This window comes from Corythoichthys intestinalis, chromosome 10 (genome assembly GCF_030265065.1).
Source record: "Corythoichthys intestinalis isolate RoL2023-P3 chromosome 10, ASM3026506v1, whole genome shotgun sequence".
Taxonomy (NCBI): Eukaryota; Metazoa; Chordata; class Actinopteri; order Syngnathiformes; family Syngnathidae; genus Corythoichthys; species Corythoichthys intestinalis.
Window position 1 is genome coordinate 18537347 of NC_080404.1, and position 25376 is coordinate 18562722.

The 25376-nt window shown below is 39.2% G+C and overlaps 1 protein-coding gene across 12 annotated transcripts in view; it reads right to left on the reverse strand.

The window, feature by feature from the left end:
* lyst (lysosomal trafficking regulator) overlaps positions 1 to 25376 on the reverse strand; it is a 131191-nt gene that overhangs the window by 95251 nt on the left and 10564 nt on the right. For all 12 annotated transcript variants that reach the window (XM_057847853.1, XM_057847852.1, XM_057847858.1 and 9 more), the window contains 2 exons: positions 5092 to 5180; positions 3476 to 3674 (listed from right to left, as the gene is read on the reverse strand). In XM_057847853.1, coding sequence (XP_057703836.1) covers positions 3476 to 3674; positions 5092 to 5180 — 288 coding nt within the window. The remainder of the gene's footprint in view (positions 1 to 3475; positions 3675 to 5091; positions 5181 to 25376) is intronic.

The following is a 25376-nucleotide window of genomic DNA, read 5'->3' on the forward strand; positions in this document are numbered from 1 at the left end:
TTCCACTTCACGATTGTGTCCCACTTGTTGTTGATTCTTGACAAAAAATTAACATTTTATATCTTTATGTTTGAAGCCTGAAATGTGGCGAAAGGTTGCAAGGTTCAAGGGGGCCGAATACTTTTGCAAGGCACTGTATATTACCATGCTTCACCCAAAAAATCCCCCCAAAATCCGGCTGTGGCCATTCACAGCTGTGTCTTGACACTCGGTGATATATGCTACATGGAGTTTTTAGATCAAAAAGAAGTAGGTACACGATAATATCTTGTTAAAATCATGGCATCTTTAATTATGTTTTCGCGTGTTCTCACCGCCAGTTAGGGGTTTGCCGTTTAAATTTTTTTTTTTCTTAAATGCCCTCCTCTTCAAAATTTTTCTTCCCCCAGAAAAATGAGAATTTAAGCATTCCAATGATGTATCACACATGCATATAGGACAATTTTGAAATTTGGCCAAATTGGGGGTCTCAGAGCGGAACTTCAAGTCACCTGAGTGTTTTTTGCCATTTGCATACATGAAAATCATCAATGACCGATGCAATCAATACTGTTGGCTATGTTTTCAGGATAGATTTACTAAAACATACCATTGCATGTCAATAATTGCGGTATGAATAACAACATTTGTAATCCAGAAGCTCTGCGGAGGAGCAGGACGGAGTGATATCACATCGTTTTTTTTTCGCCGTTGATTTTTTTATGTCGTACCTTGCATCAAGTAACCAGTTTATACTGTTCCTCGTTATTCATAGGGAATTTTTGTAAACCTTCCTTTGCCCATTACTTATGTCTGTTTCCACAGCCTCTAAATGCACATTTCACCATGTTGCCGGCGGTCAGTTAACTCAGTGGACTGATGCTGCATTCGAGGAGGGTGGGAAGTCAGAATTTCCAACCTACGATCTGGAAAAGCATCATTAGAACGCCTCCACTATTTGATCGCTTATGAGAAGGCAAGTTTGCTGGAAGTCAAAATGTCTTTTGATGGCCAAAATAAAAAACAACTTGTCGTGATCAGCCATTTTTGCAGTTCACATTCGCTTGGAACACTTTGAGGTCGCAACTTGTACCCTCCGAGCGGGATACATCCGACTTCCTATTTGTCAAATGGAGCGTGAGCACGAGTGGCCGAAGCACTCCTCTCTATTGTGGTCCTATTACGCATCTAAAAATAATAGTCCTACAGAGTAAAATGAATTACGGCACTTTTTTTGTGACATTGTTATAGCCGCTTGGGTGTTTTGGAACAAATGTCTGCATTTTGAATTCATTTGACTATGTTGGATCTGTTTGTAGATCTGTATCGTTTTTTTAGTGGCATGCTAAGTTGGCTCCATTGACTCATGCTAGCTTAGCCACTCCGGAGCTCTGAAACCAACAATTAACTTACAAACTGCATGGAATTCGTTGAAATCAACTCCACCAACTAATCAAACCCCCGCTAACTCGAAGATTAAGCCTAATATAAAAAAAAAAAAAAATCTGAACTTCTGCTTCAAGGTGAATAAGTATTTTCGTCCAAAAGACTAAGATGAAAATTAAAAGGGCTGCCAAAAACAACATTGTAAGTCCAAAGTAACATCCTTCTATATTCCATTAGCGAGCGCTGATTATAGTTTTGATAGATTTTGATAAAGGTGAAGTCACCAGAAAGGGACCAAAATATTTTTATTCTTATTCAGTGTATTTCGGGCTTTCTAAACAAAGGCCGATTGTGGAAAACCAGCAGTTTATAAAAGTGGGACTAAGGTGCGTGAGATCGATAGACCACTTGGTGGACAATGGCGTTTGACTCGGCTTGTCTAACAAGGTCAGGAACTGTGGGCTCATTAGGTATGGCGTCCAGAAATTCATTCAGTTTCCTTTTGAAGGCTTCCACTGGATTAAGGAGGTGGTCCAATTTAGCACGTAGGCTTAGGTAGATACTAGGCATGTGCCGGTATGAGATTTTGACGGTACGACAACCTTAACCAGAAATACTGCAGTTTCACGGTATTGCAATTATAGCTCTAAAATGTGTTATTTTGAGATGTATGCGTTAAGAAAACAGGCGGAAAAAATTCCATTGAACAGGATTTTTTTTTCACAACATATTTGCAAATATGAACATAAACATGAATATAATGTTAAAGTAAATAAATAAAAAATAAATAACTGAAATATTTTAAATCAAAATGAAATAAATAGAACTTATAGATTAACCTCACAGCCACAGCTCAAGTTGCTCAACATTAGAACAAGAACAACAAAAAGAGCTGGACTTAAACAATACATGATCGAATTGATTTAATGTAAAACACATTCCACTACTACTAGTAATATTAATTGGTTGAGTATTAATGGAGCGAGAGTAAGAGACAGTGTGTATGACTCGCGTCATTATTTCTACATTATACACGCACACACCCACTCACTCACTCTCAACACAGAAAGTCGCCAGAGAGAAAAAAAACACCACAATGTCGGAAGACTTTACAACAGTAGGCTAATGGTAGAGAGGAAACTACCGTAGTTAGCCGTCTTGGCATGCTAACTAGCCACGTTATCTGCCTCGTTAACAAGCTTACTTTATAGTATTTGTTGTACCATTGCTAGACACACTAAACACGCTGGAGTGAACTCTCCTACCTGGTGGGAAACGTTAATAACACAATGTTTACTTAGCTTAGATTTTGTGTAAAGTGACGGATGATGGTCAGGTACAGTAAATGTGAAATCATGTTGGAGGTGTTGCCTGCACTTCGGCTGTCCTTCCTCCTCTAAGCCGCAGCCGTCGGTTTCTTTTCAGTAGCTGAAATGCTCCCACAGTAGATTCGACTTTTTGAGGGGGTTTTGAAAAAGCTCAGGTGTAGTTTCGACAGCAACAGCAGTGCCACCGCAGAGCAAAAACATAAGGGGAGGGGTGAGCGCTGCCACGCCAAGCCACGGATTTCTCGCTGCATTTTTGGGGCATAAAAAAATAGCTAATACCGTCCTACTGTCTGACGGAAAAGTTTAGTGGTTTTGAAACCGTGACGTTTTCATACCACGGTAAACCTTGAAACTGGTAACCGGCACATGCCAAGTGGATACAGTTGATAGTTTTGGTGCTGTAAATGAATTGGCTTTCAATGTCCACAGCACTTAGCTGCCTCTTTTTAGGATAAATCCAAGTTGGCTGCTGTATCTGATTTCCAGCCCAGGGCTGGGGACAAATTTCCAAGTATTCAAAGTATACAAGATGCCATAAGAGGCTAGTAAATGAATGATCATGTCATACTTGACATTTACATTTACTGCGATCATTGCACCAACAGTACTGGCAGCTTTGAAAATGGTGAGTCACCTAGGTCATGCATACCAACAAGAGTTCTTTAAAAGCTCTGCTCAGAACTGGAGCCGGTCAGCGAAGGTTGGAAAATATGAAGGGGAAAACCTTGACAGGTCATTGCTGGCATTTACTAAGAATAATTTGTGACATTGAACATTCTCACCTGGTCAATGATGGAATCCAGGGTGCTAAGCAACAGAAATCCTCTTCCTCTGACGAGGTACTCTCCCAGTGCAACCATATGACTTTCCTCTTCATCTTCCTCCCGTGCCTCCGCTCTCTGAGCCACCGCACTGCATAGTTGGTGGACATCAGTCAGGAACTCCCTTGCCAGCGTATTACTGGCCCCACTCATGTCTGAGCTACAAAAGAGACAGAACGCTATCAACATTAGGCATTCATTTCTATTATCTATTGTCATTGATCCCTTAGTGGCATACTCTGATTCAATGTTTTGTTACACAGAATGAAGGGGCGTCACAGTGACTCATTACTGGATGTGTAAAACAGTTGACTGTGACTTTGTCACACTGCCGCAGACGGGAATGATAATCCATTATCAGGGGTTTTCCTTAAAACTTCATAAAATTCATAATAAACTAGTAAGTCACTGAACATTTGATCAAAAGATTACAGTAGTGTTCATTTCTTGGAAAAGGTGACCATATTTAAAGGGAAACGTCAAGCTATGTGTCTTGCTGTACAACACGCTGTCAACAGTTATACACGCCTTTTAAGCACAAAGAGCAGGCGCACTTTCTCGAAAATTGTGTTCGTATAAACTGTACAACGTTGCTAAACATTTAAGAAAAAAACATGTTTAGGGGTAATTTTTGGCGTGTGGTCCCACAATTTCAATTCAGTTTCTGTATATATAAAAGTCATGCATGCTTCAAGACATATCGACCCAACACGTTGTTAAGGTACACAGTGTTTTCCGAGACACTATCAAGTACACAGTTAAGCAAGAATCCCGTATGAGCTTTCTTAACATGTTAGTCATTCGAATACATATAATTTGCTCTACTATACCATATTTGAATACCTAACAAAAATAAATGAACAAAGAAGAATAGCGGGGGTTAAAATCACCAACACCGCCATCTTTTTCATAACAATGCAGCTAATGTCTAGTCCGTTTCACGCATATTTTGTTGCCTTACCCAGTGTTACTGGGCCTGACAGTTTCCTTCCAATCATTTTGTATATATTCCAAACTTGACTGCAGCTCGACTGCTGGCTGTATCTGCATACCTTCTCGCACGACGACTGACTGAATTTTCTGTTCTGCCGAGTAAATTCCATTAAATTGGAATTTCAAATGGAAGCTTTCCAGATTCGCAGCAGATCAGCGTATCACATGAAAGCATGTGATGTCACATGGCAAGGGGACTGGCCTTGGGAATACTGAGGAGCCTCCAATGACCTGCAGAGGACCTCTGTAATAGACCATTACTCACAAAAACTGCATTTATATTCTTCTGAACAAGCGTTATATTCCACGGAGTTAAGTGCTGCATCATCATGGGATTTTGTTGCAGAATGTTTTTTTAGATGTCTGCTTATTGGAAAGATTCAATTTGTCAACATATACAGTACATTTTTTTTAGGGCTGCTGTTACTGCTTGTCATTATAAACTGACGCCATTTTGTATTTACAGTAAAATTTACAGCATTGTTTGTAATATTTAGGCTTGCTTGATTGAAATGATTGATAATATGACAATATATATATAATATATATAAGTTTAGTTCAACAGCAGTAATAATGGTACCTACCAGAATTTCAGGGCATCTTTGGTGTGATGAGGGTGATGCTGCACATAGTGGAAGAGACAGAGGAAATTCTCTAAGCTCTGGAGGCTGACCTGAAAGGAGGCAAATCAGAAATCAGAAGAGTATCTTGAATTGAACTAATCATATTGACAGGAAGTTGAAACTTTATACTACCGAATCACACTGTTCATTTTAACAGGATGTAACCAGTCTACACATCCCGTAAGTACTAATCGGATGATGATAAATCAGATTAAAAATGTCATACCCTGATGAGTGGTCAACGTCGTGACTCATAGTCAGAGAGTCAAAAACAATCATGCAATATGTCGACATTTATTGTTAGAAGGAATATTGTTACTCAACGTCTTGACAGGGCTTGATCTAAAGACAGCATTTTTTAAAAATTAATTCATGGGGACAAGTCACCTGATCGTGCTACTGGGGTAGTGTGTCAACAAACGTACTGCAGACTTGTGAGCCACTAAGCCTCTGCTAATCTGACACCACTGACTGGACTGCACTGACCTTGACTGATGAGGTTCGGCATATTGTCTTTATCAAGAAGCCAAATTATATACACTACATTGCAAAGGACAACAGATCATATTGTATGTGGTTATTTGGAGAGGCACTAAATAATGGAGTACAGAAGGCGCAAAAAAATTCACAGGACTAAATTTCACAAGAGGAGTAAAATACAATAACTCAGGGAATTCAGCGGTGGCATAACTTTCAGGGGCATGAATTTCCATTACTAAAGCCTATATGATTTATAGCTATTGGCCAATGTGATCATGCTGACGTGTCCTCGACATTCTGAAGTACTGGTATATCCCATAACGCTGCATTTTCCGTGGAAGCTGACCTGCACCATTTACAGTATGAAAGGAGTACCAATGTATTTTTTTCCTCAGCCCAACATAGGTAAAAGTCCATTAACCATCCATTTTATCATAAATTTTGAGAGTGCTGTATATTCATTGTTTTATGTCAAAACAAGCTGTTTTCAGTCCAAAGCAAGAAATGAAGGAATTGCTTGACTTAGGGAGGCGGCATGTATTACAGTGCGGCAAATAAGTATTTAGTCAGCCACCAATTGTGCAAGTTCTCCTAATTGAAAAGATTAGGCTTGTAATTGTCAACATGGGTAAACCTCAACCATGAGAGACAGAATGTGGGGAAAAAAAACAGAAAATCACATTGTTTGATTTTTAAAGAATTTATTTCCAAATTAGAGTGGAAAATAGGTATTTGGTCACCTACTTACAAGCAAGATTTCTGGCTGTCAGAGGTCTAACATCTTCTAACGTGGTCTAACAAGGCCCCACTCGTTACCTGTATTAATGGCACCTGTTTTACTCATAATCGGTATAAAAGACACCTGTCCACAACCTCAGTCAGTCACACTCCAAACTCCACTATGGCCAAGACCAAAGAGCTGTCGAAGGACACCAGAGACAAAATTGTAGACCTGCACCAGACTGGGAAGACTGAATCTGCAGTAGGTAAAACGCTTGGTGTAAAGAAACAAACTGTGGGAGCAATTATTAGAAAATGGAAGACATACAAGACCACCGATAATCTCCCTCGATCTGGGGCTCCATGCAAGATCTCACCCCGTTGTGTCAAAATGATAACAAGAACGGTGAGCAAAAATCCCAGAAACACATAGGGGGACCTAGTGAATGGCCTACAGAGAGCTCGGACCACAGTAACATAGGCTGCTATCAGTAACACAATGCGCCGCCAGGAATTCAAATCCTGCACTGCCAGACGTGTCCCCCTGCTGAAGAAAGTACACGTCCAGGCCCGTCTGCGGTTCGCTAGAGAGCATTTGGATAATCCAGAAGAGAACTGGGAGAATGCGTTCTGGTCAGATGAAACCAAAATGAACTTTTTGGTAGAAAGAGAGGTTCTCGTGTTTGGAGGAGAAAGAATACTGAATTGCATCCGAAGAACACCATACCCACTGTGAAGCATGGGGGTGGAAAGTTCGAAACATCATGCTTTGGGGCTGTTTTTCTGCAAAGGGACCAGGACGACTGATCTGTGTAAAAGAATTAATGGGGCCATGTATCGAGAGATTTTGAGTGAAAATCTCCTTCCATCAGCAAGGGCATTGAAGATGAGACGTGGCTGGGTCTTTCAGCATGACAATGATCTCAAACACACAGCCAGGGCAACAAAGGAGTGGCTTCGTAAGAAGCATTTCAAGGTCCTGGGGTGGCCTAGCCAGTCACCAGATCTCAACCCCATAGAAAATCTGTGGAGGGAGTTGAAAGTCCGTGTTGCCCAACGACAGCCCCAAAACATCACTGCTCTAGAGGAGATCTGCATGGAGGAATGGGACAAAATACCAGCAACAGTGTGTGAAAAGCTTGTGAAGAGTTACAGAAAACATTTGGCCTCCGTTATTGCCAACAAAGGGTACGTAACAAAGTATTGAGATGAACTTTTGGCATTGACCAAATACTTATTTTCCACCATGATTTGCAAATAAATTTTTTACAAATCAAACAATATGATTTTCTTTTTTTTTTCTCTCCACATTCTGTCTCTCATGGCTGAGGTTTACCCATGTTGACAATTACAGGCCTCTCTAATAATTTCAAGTGGGAGAACTTGCACAATTAGTGGTTAACTAAATACTTATTTGCCCCACTGTAAATGTGTCCTGCAATTGGCTGGCAAACAGTTCAGGTTGTAGTCCACCCAGCCCTGGGTGACAAGGTGCCCTACTCGACATGTAGCTAGTAGCTAGATATTCTCAACACTGTTTGCCTCTTGGGCTTGATGACCACTTAATAGCACCATAGAGCAAATGAACCAATATGCAGCTTTAAATCAACTGGCTGCAAAGCTTCTTTGCTTCAAGAAGCTTCATTTGGCCATCACTGCTCAATGTAATTAATCCCTAACTTCCCTTGGAAGAAACAGACAACCTCTGGTGCCACTCGCTGTCAACACTGTTGTTGTAATACATGCCTCATGCCTCTCAGCATGCACTGCAGCACTACAGATGTAAATAACATTTAAACTTCATGTTCTGTGGAAATTATTTATTTAGTTGGAGTTGGTGTTCCAGTTGTATCATTAATTGCTAGTTATGCTATTTAGTTTGTCGTTATGTGATCATTTTAGTTTCTATTTGAATAGTGAGTCTGAATGACTGATTTAATCACCTCCCATTATTTGTCCTCATGAAGTGGATCTGCTCATATACTGCAAGCGTGGATCTTTCCTCACTGCATCATATATGCCACAAAATCACAGGTAGCTCATACAATCCAAGTTAGAAACAGCAAATATTTTTAATATGTAGCCTATTTAAATGTACTTGATATGTTAGAAAACGTACTGGAAGCCTGGCGTGAGAAATTTGTTTTAGGGTATTTTTTTCCCCTCCAATGCAATTTGGCGCCCCCACCACTAGATGGCGCCCTAGGCAACTGCCTAGCTCGCCTATTTCCAAGGGACAGTTCTGAATCTACCTTTTGGTTGAAGTCAGCTGGGTTGAGCTTGCGGCATAGCCACTTTGATCAGAATAGGCAGTATTGAAAATGAATGGACAGATAATAATTAGGAATTTAGTGCACATATATGTGTATATATATGTTTCCCCCAGGTCTTCCACGTTTGGTTCCAAGAAGTCTCTCAGTCAGATGTGAGTGAGCTCACAACACCAAGAGTCCCTGATGTGAAACAACCCTTTAAAGAGTATAGTAATACAACTGTGTCTTGTTTACAAATAGGCGAGACGCCTTTGTGAAACTGATTTCCGCAGAGGAATCTGTGTCAACTTACTTCCTGTGTCGCAATTGGAAAAGTCTTTTCATGTTATTGGCAGTTGGGATAAGTTTTTTTTTTTTTAAGTACTTCATTAGTGCCAGACAGTGAAGGTGAAGATACAGACAGATTACACTCACTATAGTCAAGCAAGGGTGGCCAGTGAACAGTTTCGATTAAAGGAGCCGGCTGACTCGGTGGGATGGGATCATTGCACCAAAGGGTCTGAACTACGTACATAGTACACTCAAACAAGCACAAGCAAATGGTTTGGGGACAGCAAAAGAAAGTAAAGTGTAGATGATGACACGGACAGGACAGTGCTAAGAATATGGCTAGCACAAAACATGATAAGAGTTGTTCGATATTATCGAAAAGCCGATAATTAGGGTTGGCATCGTTCTAATTTGAACGTTTCGATTCCGGTTCCAAACGATTCTTGATTCCAATTCTTTTAACAGGCATTAGGCAGGGTAAAAAAAAATAGCATAGTTTATATTAATTTCTTCTCGATTATTTTTTAAATTATATGAACTTTCAATTAACTTTGCTATTAATTTATCAGAGGGCTATTTTTAACTTGTTATAAATATAATTTCTTTTACAGGAGTGCACTTTCACAAAAATGTTTATTTTTCAAAAGCTTACGGAGAAAACATTTACACATTTTCTTTTGCCTATGTCTTAGAGCCTCTTTTGCTGCAGGCACTTACTGTACTGCATCGTTTGTTTTAGGTGGTATTTCTACAAGTTAGTTAATTGCTGACATCTCGCGGGGAGTGCTCTGTCCCTTTGATCTAAAGTTGACTACTTTTTAAGTTGGATTTCTTTCTAAACTTGTTCATCCGTCCACAAGATGTCGCTATTGTAACTCCGGACCCTACGGTTTTTCTTTGGTTTTGCTATGTGCGCTTGGTTTCCCCTAATGGTGACTTACTGGAAGCAGCAGGCAAAAATAACATTAATTAAGTTGAAAAAGAATCCCTGAGGTGTACTAGGGGTGTAACGGTACACAAAAATCTCCATTCGGTACCTACCTCGGTTTTGAGGTCACGGTTTGGTTAATTTTCGGTACAGTAAAAAAAACAAAATGCAAAATATAAATGTGCTAATTCTTTTGTGTTTTCAACAATAGGAACATTAGCCTATACAAAGCTAGAATTCTGCTCAAAAAGTATCGGGTATTTAAAGATAATCCAATAACAATTTGCCTTTCAGACCCCGCGTATTGGTCAGCTTTCTTTCTGAAAGAAAGAAGAAAAAAAGTCCTGTGCTAAAGAGAAAAACAATCCCAATGACAAAGATTTTAACATGTAACAAATGAAATGCCTCAATGAAACATTTTTTTTTCTTATGAACGGTTTTCAAAAACTTTATTGGTGAATTTTCTCAAGATAAAGTGCCACACAGAAATTAATAAATTTAAATTGTGTAAGCAGGATGTGTGTATTATTCTTATTATCTAATTACAGGTGTTTTAGCTCATTTCAATTTATTTTATTTAAATGGGCTATTATTTATTTTATTATGTGTTTATATTTTACAAATGTGATGTAGTATTCATTTATATTGTATATTTTATGTTGTATAACTTTAGTTCCTACGTGAATATTACTTTCTTCTTGTTTTGTTGTGGTAGGAGGGTTTTGTATTGAACACGGGGCCATGTTGGTTATTATTATAGCAGAGAAGACAGAAGTAAATCAACAAAGACAAGTCAACTGTGCCCCAATCTAGCACTCAAGAGATCTGATGGACTCAAAAAGTAGGTTACGATTGCATATTAGTTTGAAAATCGACCGGATCCACTGTATTGTTACACGAGTGACTTCCGGCCCGATCCTAGCTACCGATAGTTGTATTGACGCAGGAGGGCCGCGTCTCGCGTCAAATAATAATCTCTGCCGTTCTTTTCGCGTGCATCGCGTTGAGCCGCTTCTGGGACGCATCTAACACGCGGACGCACTGCGACTGGTGTGCATTGGCTGATTGACTCTAACGCCCGCGTTTCACTGCGTTCTCGCGGCGGCCACGTTGTCGCGCCATTGACGTTTCTGGACTGTCCTTCCGTGTTGGTCCTCATTATAGTAGAGAAGACGGAGTAAACATAATCTACACAAAGAAACTGTAACCCGATCGACTCACAGCCTCGAAAAGTAAGGGTTATATTACGTCAGAAACTCGTTTGGTACGCGTCCGTTCCGAACAGACTACCACGTACCGAAACGGTTCAATACGATTACATGTACCGTTACACCCTTAACAGACACACACCTCCTCTGCACTACATATCGTTGGGCACCCTTGATAAAACAAAATCTGTAAGTTTGCGTGTTTTAACAGAGGGTCTGATATCATTTTGGTGTGTTCATTCTGTCACTTTCTTGTCATTTATATGAAGCGAAGCAACACGTTTATGTGCTAAGCTAAATAAGCCACTTCATTTGACTTGCTCAAAACGTAGCTAGTCTTCATGTGGCTTCTCCTTCGGGGTGTTCTGCATATTTTTTCCGGTCGGCGGTCAGGGCATCCAAACTTGAAATCGAAATAAAAAAATTTGAATGGTTCCGGGAGAACCGAGTGTTCGTCCTGGATCCTATTTATGCTCGATTCCCAACTCTACCGATAATATCGGCCGATAAAAGCATTTTAAAATGATATCAGATAATATCGAAATTGGTTTTTCATTATCAGTTTTGGGCCAAGATGAATGTTGCCTACAAAGTGAATGTAGAAGCCTTCTGCTGTTGTACAAGGGCTGGTCACAGCTCAGTAACAAACTAATGCTTATTGACCTTTAAACAAAATAAGGTGATTGGTATTTGTTATGCAAGTTTGTATGCATTCATGGTGCAAAAATTAAATGAACTATAAATGATTGAAAAATAATGAATATTTTAAGTTCATGACCACATACAGTGTATTGGTATCGGTTTGATATTGGTATCGGATTTTAGGACAATTTTTGAACAATATCGGGATATCAGTTATAGGTTAAAATGTCATTATCGGACAACCCTAAACATGATGAAAGAAAGAGAGTAGAGAATGTGGACATGGCTAACAGGAAACAAATCATTACAGGTTGCTAAAATTCAATCGATAAGCTCTGAACTATAGTAATAGTGGTGGTGTGCCATCTTCCTCAAATGGGAAAGGGAAAATCAGAGGTGCAACTGCAAGATAACACTAATTTCCTGGCAAGGGTGGACTCCCCCTCCTTCCTCCGGTGGCTTTAATCCAATTTTACAATGCTCTATGCACAAACCAGCCAGGCTGATTTGATAACAGAGAGATTACCAAACATATAGTTTGAGAAATAATCAGTCGGACATCGAGAGAAGACCTTTAAAAATAAATTATATTGACCTTTGAAACTGCAAATATTGCCCAATTTACTATTCACATTTAACTTGATGAATTGGTGAAAGATTTAAGATGACCCCGAAAAATTGGAGTTTAAAAGTTACAATTGTGATACAAATGCTTTTTATATGTTTTTTTTCCAGCATGCCGTACGAATAGCATGCTTAGACCACTTTGTCAAACTTTGACATATTCCAAAAATTCTTTCGATACCGCCCCAAAATTCAGTTCTGCCAAAACATGTTTGTTGACAACAAAACCCCCATTCATTTAAATAGCAATTTGTTGTTGATTTCAAAATGTATCTATTCCAACATTAAAGAATTAAACCAGGAAATCAACATACACATAAATTGTTTTTAGTTTTTTTCCCAAAACATACAGTTCCGTCAAAAAATGACAAAAACCTCCCCAATCATTTCCAATGGCTTCAATCATTTGTAATGTCAAATGCACTCTAAATGATTTTCAATTCAGACCTGCAAAAATAATTTCTATCTTTGTGGCCACAACAACAAAAAAATCCCCTGAGATTAACAGGAAGTGATCTGTAAACATCCCAAAATAAAGAAGAAGTGATACAAAATGAAAAAGAAAGTGCCCCAAAATTAACAAGAAGTGGCCAAACATTTACAGGAAGTGACACTTAAATACCCCAAAATAAACAGGAAGTGACATGTGGGAGTTTAGAAACCAGTAGTAATGTCCAAACGTGGGGCTATGGAGCTTTGAACCCTTTTGGCCCAGTGTGTTGAAAATTGGTTCATTACTCGATGCTAAGCAGTTCATTATGATTGTGGGATTCACCTGCTGGCGCATTGGTTGTACTGCAGGCTGCAGCCATGTGAAAGGTTGACGCAACGAACCGCTCAAAAGTGAAACGACACGAATAATGCAGTATTTTGTGCACTTTTGTTATTCTTCGTAATCTATATCCATACTTATATATAAATGGAACTTTGTGTGTGTATGTTTTTACCCTATGGACTTTGAAACAGCTGGGCGGAGTTTGACAAAATTTTACAAAGTTGTACTTTGTTTCTGGGAGTGTTCTTAGATGGGTTTGATCTCTGCAGGCTTATGAAAGAAAATTAATTTGAAACTCCAAAAATTGGCATAGAAAATCCCTGATTGTGGAGGCTTCTCTTGCGATTGTAATTTTGCAGTTGACTTTCAAACTTTACGGTTTCATGTACAAATTTAAATGTGCTGTGATGATACATTATTACAGTATTCCACAACAAAATTTCTGGATTTTTTTTTTTTTATGTACAATTTCTCTTGACTATTAATAAGGGATTCATTTCGGCTGGATATTCATACTGTAGCCACTGTTTTATGTGTTACGGCCGCAATGGTTCATGGGTACTTGTGGCAACCATGACTGAGAGTGGTGCTTGCCGTTGTTATGTTCTGGTGTTTTCTGTTCAAGAAAGGTGCCGTTTCTTGGGGTTATAACGTGTATGGGGCACAAGAGCAGCAAGAGTGAAACATAAAAATTGTCTCCCTCTTTCTTCTCCACGTCGCTCACCATAATACTGTTCATAATGATGGAAAAGTGATTGCACTTCTGCACCCCTTCATGGTGTCCTATGACTACATTACATCTGCATCTCGAAGAAAACTATGCTTTATCTGCCATTCAGTTATACGGAAAAAGCCGAGCAACACCGAGCCATTCTGCTAGTTAGTTCTATTCCTCTGTGGTTTTATATGTTGCCTACAGCAGGGGTTTTCAACCCAGTCCTCAAGGCACACTGTGGGTCCTGGTTTTTGTTCCAGCCGATCCAGCAGAGACAGTTGAACCAATGAGGCTTCTGCTAAAACAAGCCACACCTGACTGCAATCAACTGATTGCACTTGTAAAACACCAGATTGGGGAAAAAGTGTTGTCATCTTGTTTGGTAAGAATGAAATCCTGCACCCACAGTGTGCCTTAGTGGAATAGGTTGGGAACCCCTGGCCTACAGAACAGTCAAAATTTCCCCAGTTGGGATATTGATACATGCTATGTATGTTTTGTTCCATATTTTATGTACAGATGGGTGGATGGGTTTAAGGTACGTCATCAAGGCAGCTCTACCGGCTTCATTCTCACATTTGGCCCGCTAACGCCTCGTCATTGATGACATGTTTTTGTTATACGTTATCTCACGTTGTGTTTGTCTTTGCCTAGTTTTTGTTGACAAAAACTCAACTAATTTTGTCTAGTTATAATCGATGTTTACTAAAAAATGTTTTCGTCTTTAAAAAATAAAAACAGCACCAACTTGGTGATAATACACATTCAGCAGGAAAAGAGTACATTATTTTCAATTAACTATACCCACCTGGACGCCACAAACTGTATGTAAAAAAAAAAATTTTTTTTAAAGTTGTCCGAGAGTTTAAGAGGATGCTCGCCATTAGCATTAGCCTGATGTTAATGTGAATTTTATGATAATGCTACGAGTTACATTTAGTGTGTGATGATGACTCGGCACAGGCAAAAGCAACATTGCATATTCTCCCTGGCCAAGAAAACAGATCTTACCATATGTACAAGCCTTGAGATTGGAGAGGACACTGCACTGGTGAGTTGGGGGAGGGGCACAGCACGATAAATGAGTGTCACAACCAGACACTGCTATGATGCAGGCTAACTACACATAAAATGTTACAAATTGTGAACATGTGACGGAAACTATTGCGCATTGTCTCGTTCTCGTCTCGTCAGACAAAAACTGGCATTAGGCTGGTTTTGTGTTCGTCTCGCAAAACACGTTTATAGCTCATTATCATCTCGTTATCACGAAAAGTGTTCGTTGACGAAATACTTTCGTTATCTTCACCATTGACGAAAACAACACTGGTGTGTGCCATATGAACGTTCAGCAGCACCATTTCACAATCTCTTCCTTGCTATTTCCATTGCAAGAAAACCGTCGAAGGCAATAATATGAACGCTATTCAAATCCATCTGAAAGGATAAGCATTGCGCTTTAAAAAATTTTTTTTTATCCATTTTAAACTAATCTGGTACCCGCTAGTCTTTCAAAGCGCCGCCTGTTGGCTCAAACCACTTCCTGTTTCAGTCTGAATGGAGCAGTAAAGTGGTCTATACGTTATTGGTCACGTGATTTGAGGCAGTGCTCCAGAAAAAAGGCCTTCCAGGTTTTGGGGCGTAGTTCGGAGCCCTGCATTAGAGGGATCAGCATCACTACCGATGAGCATGACAATATTCCAACGCAATTTAGCCTGTAATACAATGTTATGAAGAAGTATCTGAACCTTTTGGAATTTCTCACATTTCTGCATAAAATCACCAACAAATGTGATCTGATCAAAATCACACAGATGTAAAAACAGTGTCTAATTTAACTAAAACCACCCAAACATTTATTGGTTTTCATATTTTAATGTTAATATTTTAATGAGGATTGCATGCAAACAATAACAGAAGGGGGAAAATAAATAAGTAAGTGAACCCTCTGCCTAAGGAGATTTGAAGAAAGACTCAAACAAATTTTTAACAAACAATTTAAGTCAGGTGTGTGCCCAATCACTGATGAGTGGTTTAAAGTAAAAAGTAACAACAACAAAAAAGTTAAAAGTAAAAATAGTCTTGATGTGAAACATTGTCTGAAGTGCATCATGTCTCGGTCAAAAGTGCTGTCTGAAGACCTGCGATCAAGGATTGTTGATTTGTATACAGCTGGGGAAGGATACAAAACCATCTCTAAAAGTCTGGATGTTCATCAATCGACAACCAGAGAAGTTGTCTGCAAATGGAGAGAGTTTGGCACTGTTGCTTCTCTTCCAAGCAGTGGCCGTCCACCAAAGATGACGCCAAGAGTTCAGCGCAGAATACTCAGAGAGCTAAAAACGAACCCTAGAGTGTCTGCTAGTCCAATATCTGTGCACACATCAACTATATGTAAAGCTATGGCCAAGAATGGTGTTCATGGGAGGAAGCCATTGCCGTCTAAAAAAACATTGTTGCTCGTTTAATGTTCGCAAAAAGGCACTTGGACACTCCACAAAAGTCTAGGCAAAATATTTTATGGACTGATGAAACCAAAGTTGAATTGTTTGGGAGTAACACACACAACGTCATTTGTGGAGGAAAAATTGAACAGCTCACCAACATCAACACCTCATCCCCATCGTAAAGCTTGGTTGAGGGAGCATCATGATTTGGGGCTTTTTATTAATTCAAAAGTTTATCAAGGTGTTTTGCAGGAAAACTTGAGGCTGTCCGTCAGACAGTTGAAGCTAAAAAGAGGATGGATGCTGCAACGAGACAATGATCCAAAACACAGAAGTAAATCAACTTCAGAATGGTTTCAGAAGAACAAAATACACATTCTGGAGTGGCCAAGTCAAAGTCCAGACTTGAACCCCATTGAGATGCTGTGGCATGACCTAAAGGCAGCGATTCATGCCAGACATCCCAGGAATCTGACTGAACTATAGCAGTTTTGTAGAGAAGAATGGGCCAAGATTAGTCCTGGTCGATGTGCCAGACTGATCTGGAGCTACAGAAGGCATCTGGTTGAAGTTATTGCTGCCAAAGAGGGGAGGGCACAAAATATTAAATGTAATGGGTCACTTACTCATTTTCCCCCTTTCTGTCATTGTTTGCATACTATACTCATTAAAATATAAAAACCTATAAACTTTGGGTGGTTTTAGTGAAAGCAGAAACTGTTTTTACATCTGTGTTATTTTGCAAAAGATCCGATGGTGGTGATTTCATGCAGAAATGTGGGAAATTCCAAACGATTCAGATACTTTTTCATACCACTGTATTTGTGTGTTTGGAAAAAACTTTGATTGATAAAACATTACACAATTCATGAACAAGATAAACGACACACTTTTACTTTGAAGCTCTGAGGATCAAGCATGGCTGGGCAGGCACTACTCTGACTTGCCTCTTACGGGTGATCACGGGAGGCCAAGTCATGGGAGTCTGGCGGCTGAGTCACACAGAGTGCTCCAGACTTTTCCTACGTGATGGAATACAACTCAATAGTGAGGCGGTGAAATGGATGTGATCCTTTCCTCGTGAGAAAGGATGAGGGAGCGTTGGTTATGTAACGCTAGGTTTCTTCCGTTCTTCCAGTTTGTGATCCTTACTGATCTAATTTGACATTTGGGTGATGAGCGTCATGAGGAGCCCCTAACGCTCTAAATTTCCTTTTCCAGCTATGAGTCACATATGCGCTCACTGAGGTAAAATGTCAAGAGCCTACTTTAATAAAACATGTTTGTCCTTTATCTACGCTCAAACACTGTACAGGAAATGAAAATGTCTCTGCTTCAGACAAACAAAGATTGATAAAAGGTCAAAGTTCAGGAATACCCACAAAGAGACACTGAAACACATTTGTTAAAGGAAATCTTCATTTTAATAAAAGTTATTATATCTTTCAACATGTTTTTCTGCAAAACATCAGACAAAACTGTTTGATGTTCCCAATGCTTGATTTTATCTTTTTTTTCCTCTGTTTATTGCTGTTGCAATGCTATAATCACGTGAATTCGAGTTGAGTGGGTGGCTACTTGAATAATGAGTAGCATATCTACATCACATCAACGCCCGATTTTATCTCGCTTGTTTTCCATGCCTTCTGCATTTGATCAGCTACTGCATACAATTGACAAACGGCTGATAGATGTCACATTTATACTAGACTCATTTTGATCTATGTTATGCATAAAAAGTGGAAAAAAATGGATTTTAATCGCATGGGACCTTTAAATAGTGCACATTCACGCCATCTGAAGATCGAGTTTTGAGAGTTACCGCAAGTATTACCCTGACTATTAACATCATTTGTTAAGTCTCTGGTCAGATAAGGACAGACTATTTTTTACACAGTGTTGGGTACTTCTCAAAAACAACATGCTGACAGGTGGAAAAAAAAAACAGGCAACGGTAATCTGAATCTGTCTCAACCCAACGACAGAGATTAATAATTCAACTATTCAAGCGATTGTTTGTCATCAGGCAATTAGAAGTTCTGGTTGAAGCTAAGCGAGGGGAAAATACAAGAGGATGTGAAAAAAAAGAGACATGGCTAAAGTTTCAAAAACAGTGCACAAAGAACACACGACAAATCAACCTTTAAATGCAATGATACAGAATGGTCAGTCTGACCACACATTTTTATGTGCAAATCAGATACTAGATTTCCTATCAGTGAGCAATCAGGAAATTGTGAATGCAATAAATATACGGACACACGGAACCACTATAAATATGCCCTTGCTAGAGATAATGTACAATAGGAGTGTAACAATACATCAAAAAGGTCATATATAGCAATACTTTGTAGAACCAGAACTAACAGCTTGCTATCAAAATCTTTAAAATAGTGTCTACGGTAGTTAACTGGCGGCCATTGATGACGCTAGACATCCAATTCATTTTGACTGGATTGGACATCTATCGCCATCAATGACACTGAAACCAGGGCATTCACAGCCAATCTTTTGTGGGCGTTTACAGGTCACTTCCTGTTTATTTTAGGACATTTACAGGTTAGTTACTGTTGATTATGAGTCACTTTCTATTCATTTGGGGACACTTTTGAGTCACTTCCTTTTCAGTAACTCAAAATCCACAGGAAGTGACCTGTAAATGCTCCAAAAGGACTGGGAAGTGACGAAAATCAACAGGAAATGATGTGAAATAACCCAAAATTAACTTAATTGCCATAGCATTAGCTGCCAATAACGGCCATTCATGTCCAATCTGTTTGAAGTGTGAGGGATGTCAGCTTCGTTCATTCGCTGCCACCCTCCCACTTCAAATAGATTGAACGTCTAATAGTGATAAACTCGTTCCAATTCACAGCAAAAGGATTAAAATAGCGTGTTTTTCTGTTTCTTTGTTGTTTTGTACGATTATTTCCTGACCCGTGTATAGATAATTGTTGTATCTATTGTGACATCACGGTTATCGTGAGCCTTGTATAGGAATCGTATCATATTGTGAGATACCCAGAGGTTTTCACCCTTAATGTACAGTTTTTGTTACCCGTACAATTCACAGTTAATTTCATTTTAACAATGCAATGAAATGACCCAATTAAACTAATGTGTGAGCACCTTTATCGAGAGAACTGGCTTTAACCTTACATGTCTTTTTTTTATATTCAGGTTCAAGTCACATCGGATCAAAAGAGAGAGAGTGACACAGACAAAGCAGATTGGCTGTCAAACAGCAAAGAATTTAACAGAACATTTCTGCCTTGTACAATATTTATTGTAAGAATTTAGATCAGGTTTTTTGAGGGTTTGTGAAGCCCTTTGAGCTCTTTTTTGATAATTTCAGGATATATTGACTTGCTGTTTCACAGTGTATTTTCATATCAGTTCAACAGTGCTTATAGAGAAGTTTCCTGAGCGAAACATGGGCGGCGCCATCTTTGATCATTTCTGCTCCGAATTTCCAGTTTAGACTGAACAACATGACGTGCAGTTGAAGTAAGCAGTGTGTTGACAAAGTTAAAACTGCAAAATCAAACCAGAGGAGCCCACTGAGTCTCCAAAAATGGATTCAGCACGACGCAGATGCTGGAAGTGCCTATATACGGTATATGGTTGGAAGTGGAAAGTTTTGAACAGCTTCCAGCTTCAAAGCGCAAGTGTGGATCTACCTCACCATACGCCGTAGATCGAAACCAGCTGCAGACAAAAAGTTAACCAGCTGCAGACAAAAAGTTAAGGATGTGTTCTAAACCAATTATTTACCTAAAAGATTGTATGTTTGTTCTTATCAGTTCGCTGATCATTTGTGGACAATATTATAACAACCTGTCAGCCTGTGTTGGCGTGAGGTGTAGATTGATACGCCAGCCACATGAGTGATCACAATGAGGTCAAATTACAAATAATATTACAGTTGCCAAATGCAGAAGGGCTGACACAGATTTTGTTGTTACAAGGAAACACTACAAGGTATGTACATATAAACAAAAATAGTATGTAATTCTCTTTTATTGCAGATATTCATCACAATAAAACATTTAGACAACATGTTTCCATTTCTTGTTTTATTGTTCAGTAAATCAATTCATTAAAAAAAAAATATGAGAAAAATATGAACGAAGGTGAAGCATAAGTCGAGCCTTTCATGAACAAAGTAAAACGCACGTAGTCCCGATATATGTCCATCGACGTACAGTTACTGCTGTTGTGAGGCAGATCGAGTGGTCTTCCCTTGCCTAACGGCGTTTTCCACCTGTAAACAAACAAACAAAAAACTTGTAACACTTGCATTTCTGCGTTTTTGCACATTGTGCAATCCTCCATGTACTGATTAGCAACAAGTTAACAGCAGACAGCATGCATTGCAGCCACAGCAGTACAGTAGTTATGTAATTAGTAAATAATATTAAACATCATCATAATTTAATTACAATCATCGTAACAATATCAAAGACAAGTGGTTTCATGCGCAAGATTTTAACTTTAGTATTTTTTGAGCACCGGACACATGAAAATGCAGGGATAGGAAGAACATACCTTAACACCATAACCATAACACCAGCGGCAACATGGCTACATAAACATCCGGTCTTTGTGGATGGTTCCACATCTGCCTTCATGAACATGTTGTCCTCCCATGTCGTGATGATGGCACATGGATGCGGTATTTCCAAATTTTCTTTTTTTGAGGGATTTTGATGAGTAATGTTACTCCAGCTCCATTGTTGTTTTGGATGGAGAAAAACGGAAATCGCGAGCAGAAATGCAGAAGTAAAGCGAAGTACCTTGGAAACTTGTCTATTCTTCCCTGAATTTCAACAAAAGCAGCTTCTGCCGGGGATCAGAGTTGAAAGTATCTGGCTTCCAAACAATAGCAAGTTAACTGGATTTTATTACCAGGCACATTTACCAATCACAATATTACTATTAGCAAGCAAACTATATAGCTCTAGTACTCTTTGCAGAGATAGCAGCGAGATGTGCACAAAATGTGGCTGAGAGAGGTTGGACTCCTTGTGTATGCTCAGGCAAAACCCCGCTGGTTAGAATGGTAGATGAGTTGTGTAGAGATTGGAAACTAGACAAAGGAGCATCCATTTTCCATGTCATAAAAAGTCAAGAAATTTGATTGACAGCTAGCACCTGAATGGGGCGTGGTTTGAGCACAGTCAGAAGACACGCCTACAGCATCTGAAACTTGACAGACCAGCCTTTTTTTTGCCCTATTTTCAAACCTTAAATTTAGCAGGCTTGTTAAAAAAAACCCTGAATTAAAATAAAGGAATCTAGCCTAATCAAATATTTTTTTTTTTATGTTGGCTTCAATTTTACAGGAACTTAAAGGTGCACAATGAAGGATTTGCAGTTCAATTATTCATGAAATAGCCGTAATAAAGTCAAGAAAATAGGTATTTGAACACCGTGCTATTTTAGTTTTCTCACTTAGAAATCATGGAGGGGTCTGAAATTTTCATTGTAGTGTCCAGTATGGGTGAGATAATCTAAAAAGAAAAACCCAGAAATCACAATGTCTGAATTTTTAACGATTTATTTGTGTGATACAGCTGCAAATAAGTATTTGAACACTTGAGAAAACAAATTTTAATATTTGGTACAGTAGCCTTTATTTGCAATTAGAGAGGTCAAACGCTTCCTGTGGTTTTTCCACCAGGTTTGCACTCACTGCAGGAGGAATGATGGCACCCCTATCAGTCAGGTTTCTGGGCTGTTGCTGAGAAACACGGAGTTTGAGCTACCTCCAAAAGTTTTCCATTGGATTTAGGTCTGGAGACCAGCTAGGCCATGCTAGAACCTTGTTATGCTTCTTACGGAGGCACTCCTTGGTTTTCCTGGCTGTGTGCTTCGGGTCATTGCCACGACCCATTTTCAATGCTTTGACTGAAGGAAGGAGGCTGTTCCCCAAAATCTCACAATAAAGGCCCCAGTCATCTTTATTACTCGTCCTGTCCCATGCGCAGAAAAACACCCCTAAAGCATGATGCCACCACAATCATGCTTCACAGTAGGGATGGTGTTCTTGATATTGTACTCATCATTCTTCCTCCTCCAATCACGGTTAGTGGACTTATGACCAAAAAGTTCTATTTTACTCTCATCTGACCACAAAACTTGCTGCCATGACTCCTCTGCATCACCCAAATGGTCATAGGCAAACTTAAGGCGGGCCTTGACATGTGCTGGTTAAAGCAGGGGAACCTTCCGCGCCATGCATGATTTCAAACCATTACTTCTTAGTGTATTACCAACAGTAACCTTGAAAACGGTGGTCCCAGCTCTTTTCAGGTCATTGACCAACTCCTGACGTATAGTTCTGGGCTGATTCCTCACCTTTCATCAGGATCATTGAAACCCTACGAGGTGATATCTTACATGGGGCTCCACTCCGTATGAGATTGACCGTCATGTTTAGCTTCTTTCATTTTCTAATGATTGCTCCAACAGTGTACCTCTTTTCACCAAGCTGCTTGGCAATTGCTCAGTAGCCCTTTCCAGCCTTGTGGAGGTGAACAATTTTATCTCTGGTGTCGTTGGACAGCTCTTTGGTCTTCACCATGTTACAAGTTTGAGTCTGGGGTGGTCAGGTGTTCATGCTGCTATCAACCTCACACAAGTGCATCTGATTCAGGATAATAAATGGAGTGGACGTGGACTTTTAAAAGAGAATAACAAGTCCTTCAGGGTCAGAATTCTAGCTGATAGGTGTTCCAACACTTATTCACAGCTGTATCACACAAATAAATTGTTTAAAAAAAATCGTGCATAGTGATTTCTGGATTTTTCTTTTAAGATTATCTCTCTCAGAGTGGACATGCACCTACGATGAAAATTTCAGACACCTCCATAATTTCTAAGTGGGAGAACTAGCAAAATAGCAAGGTGTTCAAATACTTATTTTCTTCATTGTATTTCAATAGACATTAAAGAGAAAAGTAGCCCACCCTCACCTGAGTCATGGTGACATTAACTTAGACCTCGTATCACGGCTCTTTTAATCACCATTACTAAATGTTGGCAATATTACTTGGAAAACCTCTTGCATGGAAAATTAAAAATAAGACATACCTTCAGGGAACTCGTCGCTTGCCACTAAAAGTTGTATTCCTGCAGGTTATTCAATGTGAAGCAGTATTCTGGCAACCCGAATGGGGAGGGCATTTTGTGCTAGTCAATATTTTGATCTAGTTGCAGTACCATTTTTGGCCATCGATCCCAAAATTATGCACCATTAAGTGATTTATGAGTGATTTCAAGTTATAGTGGGGAGAACAAGTATTTGATACACTGCCAGTGTTGGCAGTGTATCAAATACTTGTTCTCCCCACTGTATATACATCTAAAGTCAAAGCTGCAATCTGTTTCAGTTACATAAAAAAAAGAGAAAAAAAATGGGTTCCCCCACTGAATAAGCCAGTTTTGTGGTAGAACGAGCAGAATAAGAAGCCTTAATCCCCAAGAATGCCTAAAAATCCAGCACTTCAAATGCTTCCTTTTGGTGTTTTGAAATATCCTCTTGACTAAAAATGAAACTAAAACCCACTTGCAGCACAACCCGTTCTCATTCTTGGCTACAGGCCAGAGCATCATTCCACTAAAACGATTCCTCTAATCAAAATTCAGTGAGACGTGGACATGGAAAGCAATCTTCACACATTCATTCCGCTATGCCAGTGGCCATTTGCCTTTGCTAAAGAATTATTTGATGAAGATTCTGTGGCTTAAAAAAATGTAACCATAGTGTCTGTGTGAATAAACAGAAAATCCACAAACCCTCTTGTGGTCTGCTGACACTCGATGCAGTTTCGCTTTTATTTATTTATTTATTTTAAATGCCATTTCTGCTTTTGTCTAAACTGGGTCTAAAAGCCAAAGTGAAAAAAAAGAGAGGAAGTCAGTAATCAGTTTCGATAGAATTAAATGTCAAGGTCATTGAAACAGATAATGCTCCCGAAGCGTATTGCCGTCAGGCCACCCCCACAAAAAAAACTAGTAATATCATGATTTTACATGATAGTTTTCACGTTTTTACATGATAACATCACATTTTACATATTAGTTTTCATGTTTTTAGATGATAGTATCACGTTTTTAAAAGGGCTTTCACTTTTTTACATAATTATCACGATTTTACATGATTATCATTGCGGCTGCAACAACTAATCGATTAAAACTATGAGCAGTCCCATTTGGTTCCTTGTTTGTGTGGAATGTGAGGCTGCGTACGCAAGTGATTAGAGCAAGAGAGAGAGAGTTCGCTGCTGCACTCAGGTTGGGTTGCTGAATCAATAACATTACAAAGTGTCGAGAGTTATATTGTTTTTGTGTTGTTAGATCCAGTGTGTCTCTGTCAGAGGGGGGTAAATGAAGCCAATTGTATTGTTTGTATTCTTTGTTGATGTGACGTTACTACATAGCACGGAGCACTAAGCTAGTTTGCGATTATGCTAGTCAGTATCTTTTGTATTGTGTTTTGGAGAAGCATATTAGTACTCAAGTTATTGTTAGATAGTAAAGTTGTCTCTTTTTTTTTTTTTTTTTTTAATAAAGAAACCACACACATAAACCCATTCACATACCAGCTTAGACCAGGGGTGTCAAACCGATTCCACAAAGGGCCGCAGTGGGTCCTGGTCTTTGTTCTAACAGAACCAACACAGACAGTTCAACCAATGAGGTTTCTGCTAAAACAAGCAGCACCTGACTGCAATCAACTGATTACACTTGGTGAAAAGTATTCATCTCGTTTGGTTGGAATGAAATCCAACACCCACTGCAACCTTTGAGGTCTGGTTTGACACACCTGGCTAACAGTCTCCTTTCAACCCAAACTCTTTCAAACTAGAAATTGTCATACAAAAGAGTTTGCCTTTGAAATTGGATTTGGATCGTATTTATGAACAACTGTGTTATAAAGAAAACTGATTCATTAGTCTGCCTCCTCCTTATTTGATTTTGTTTAGTTTGTTTAAAGAAAATAAATGAGTCATTGACACAATCTAAATCAGCGCTTTGCCCACTAGGAAATGTCAATCAGCAGCACTTTTTTAAAATTTGAATGAACAGGACTTTTGTCTGATTTGTGTACTGTGGAATTAATTTTATGTTTTCGACTCAGAACTTTTATTAAAAACTTT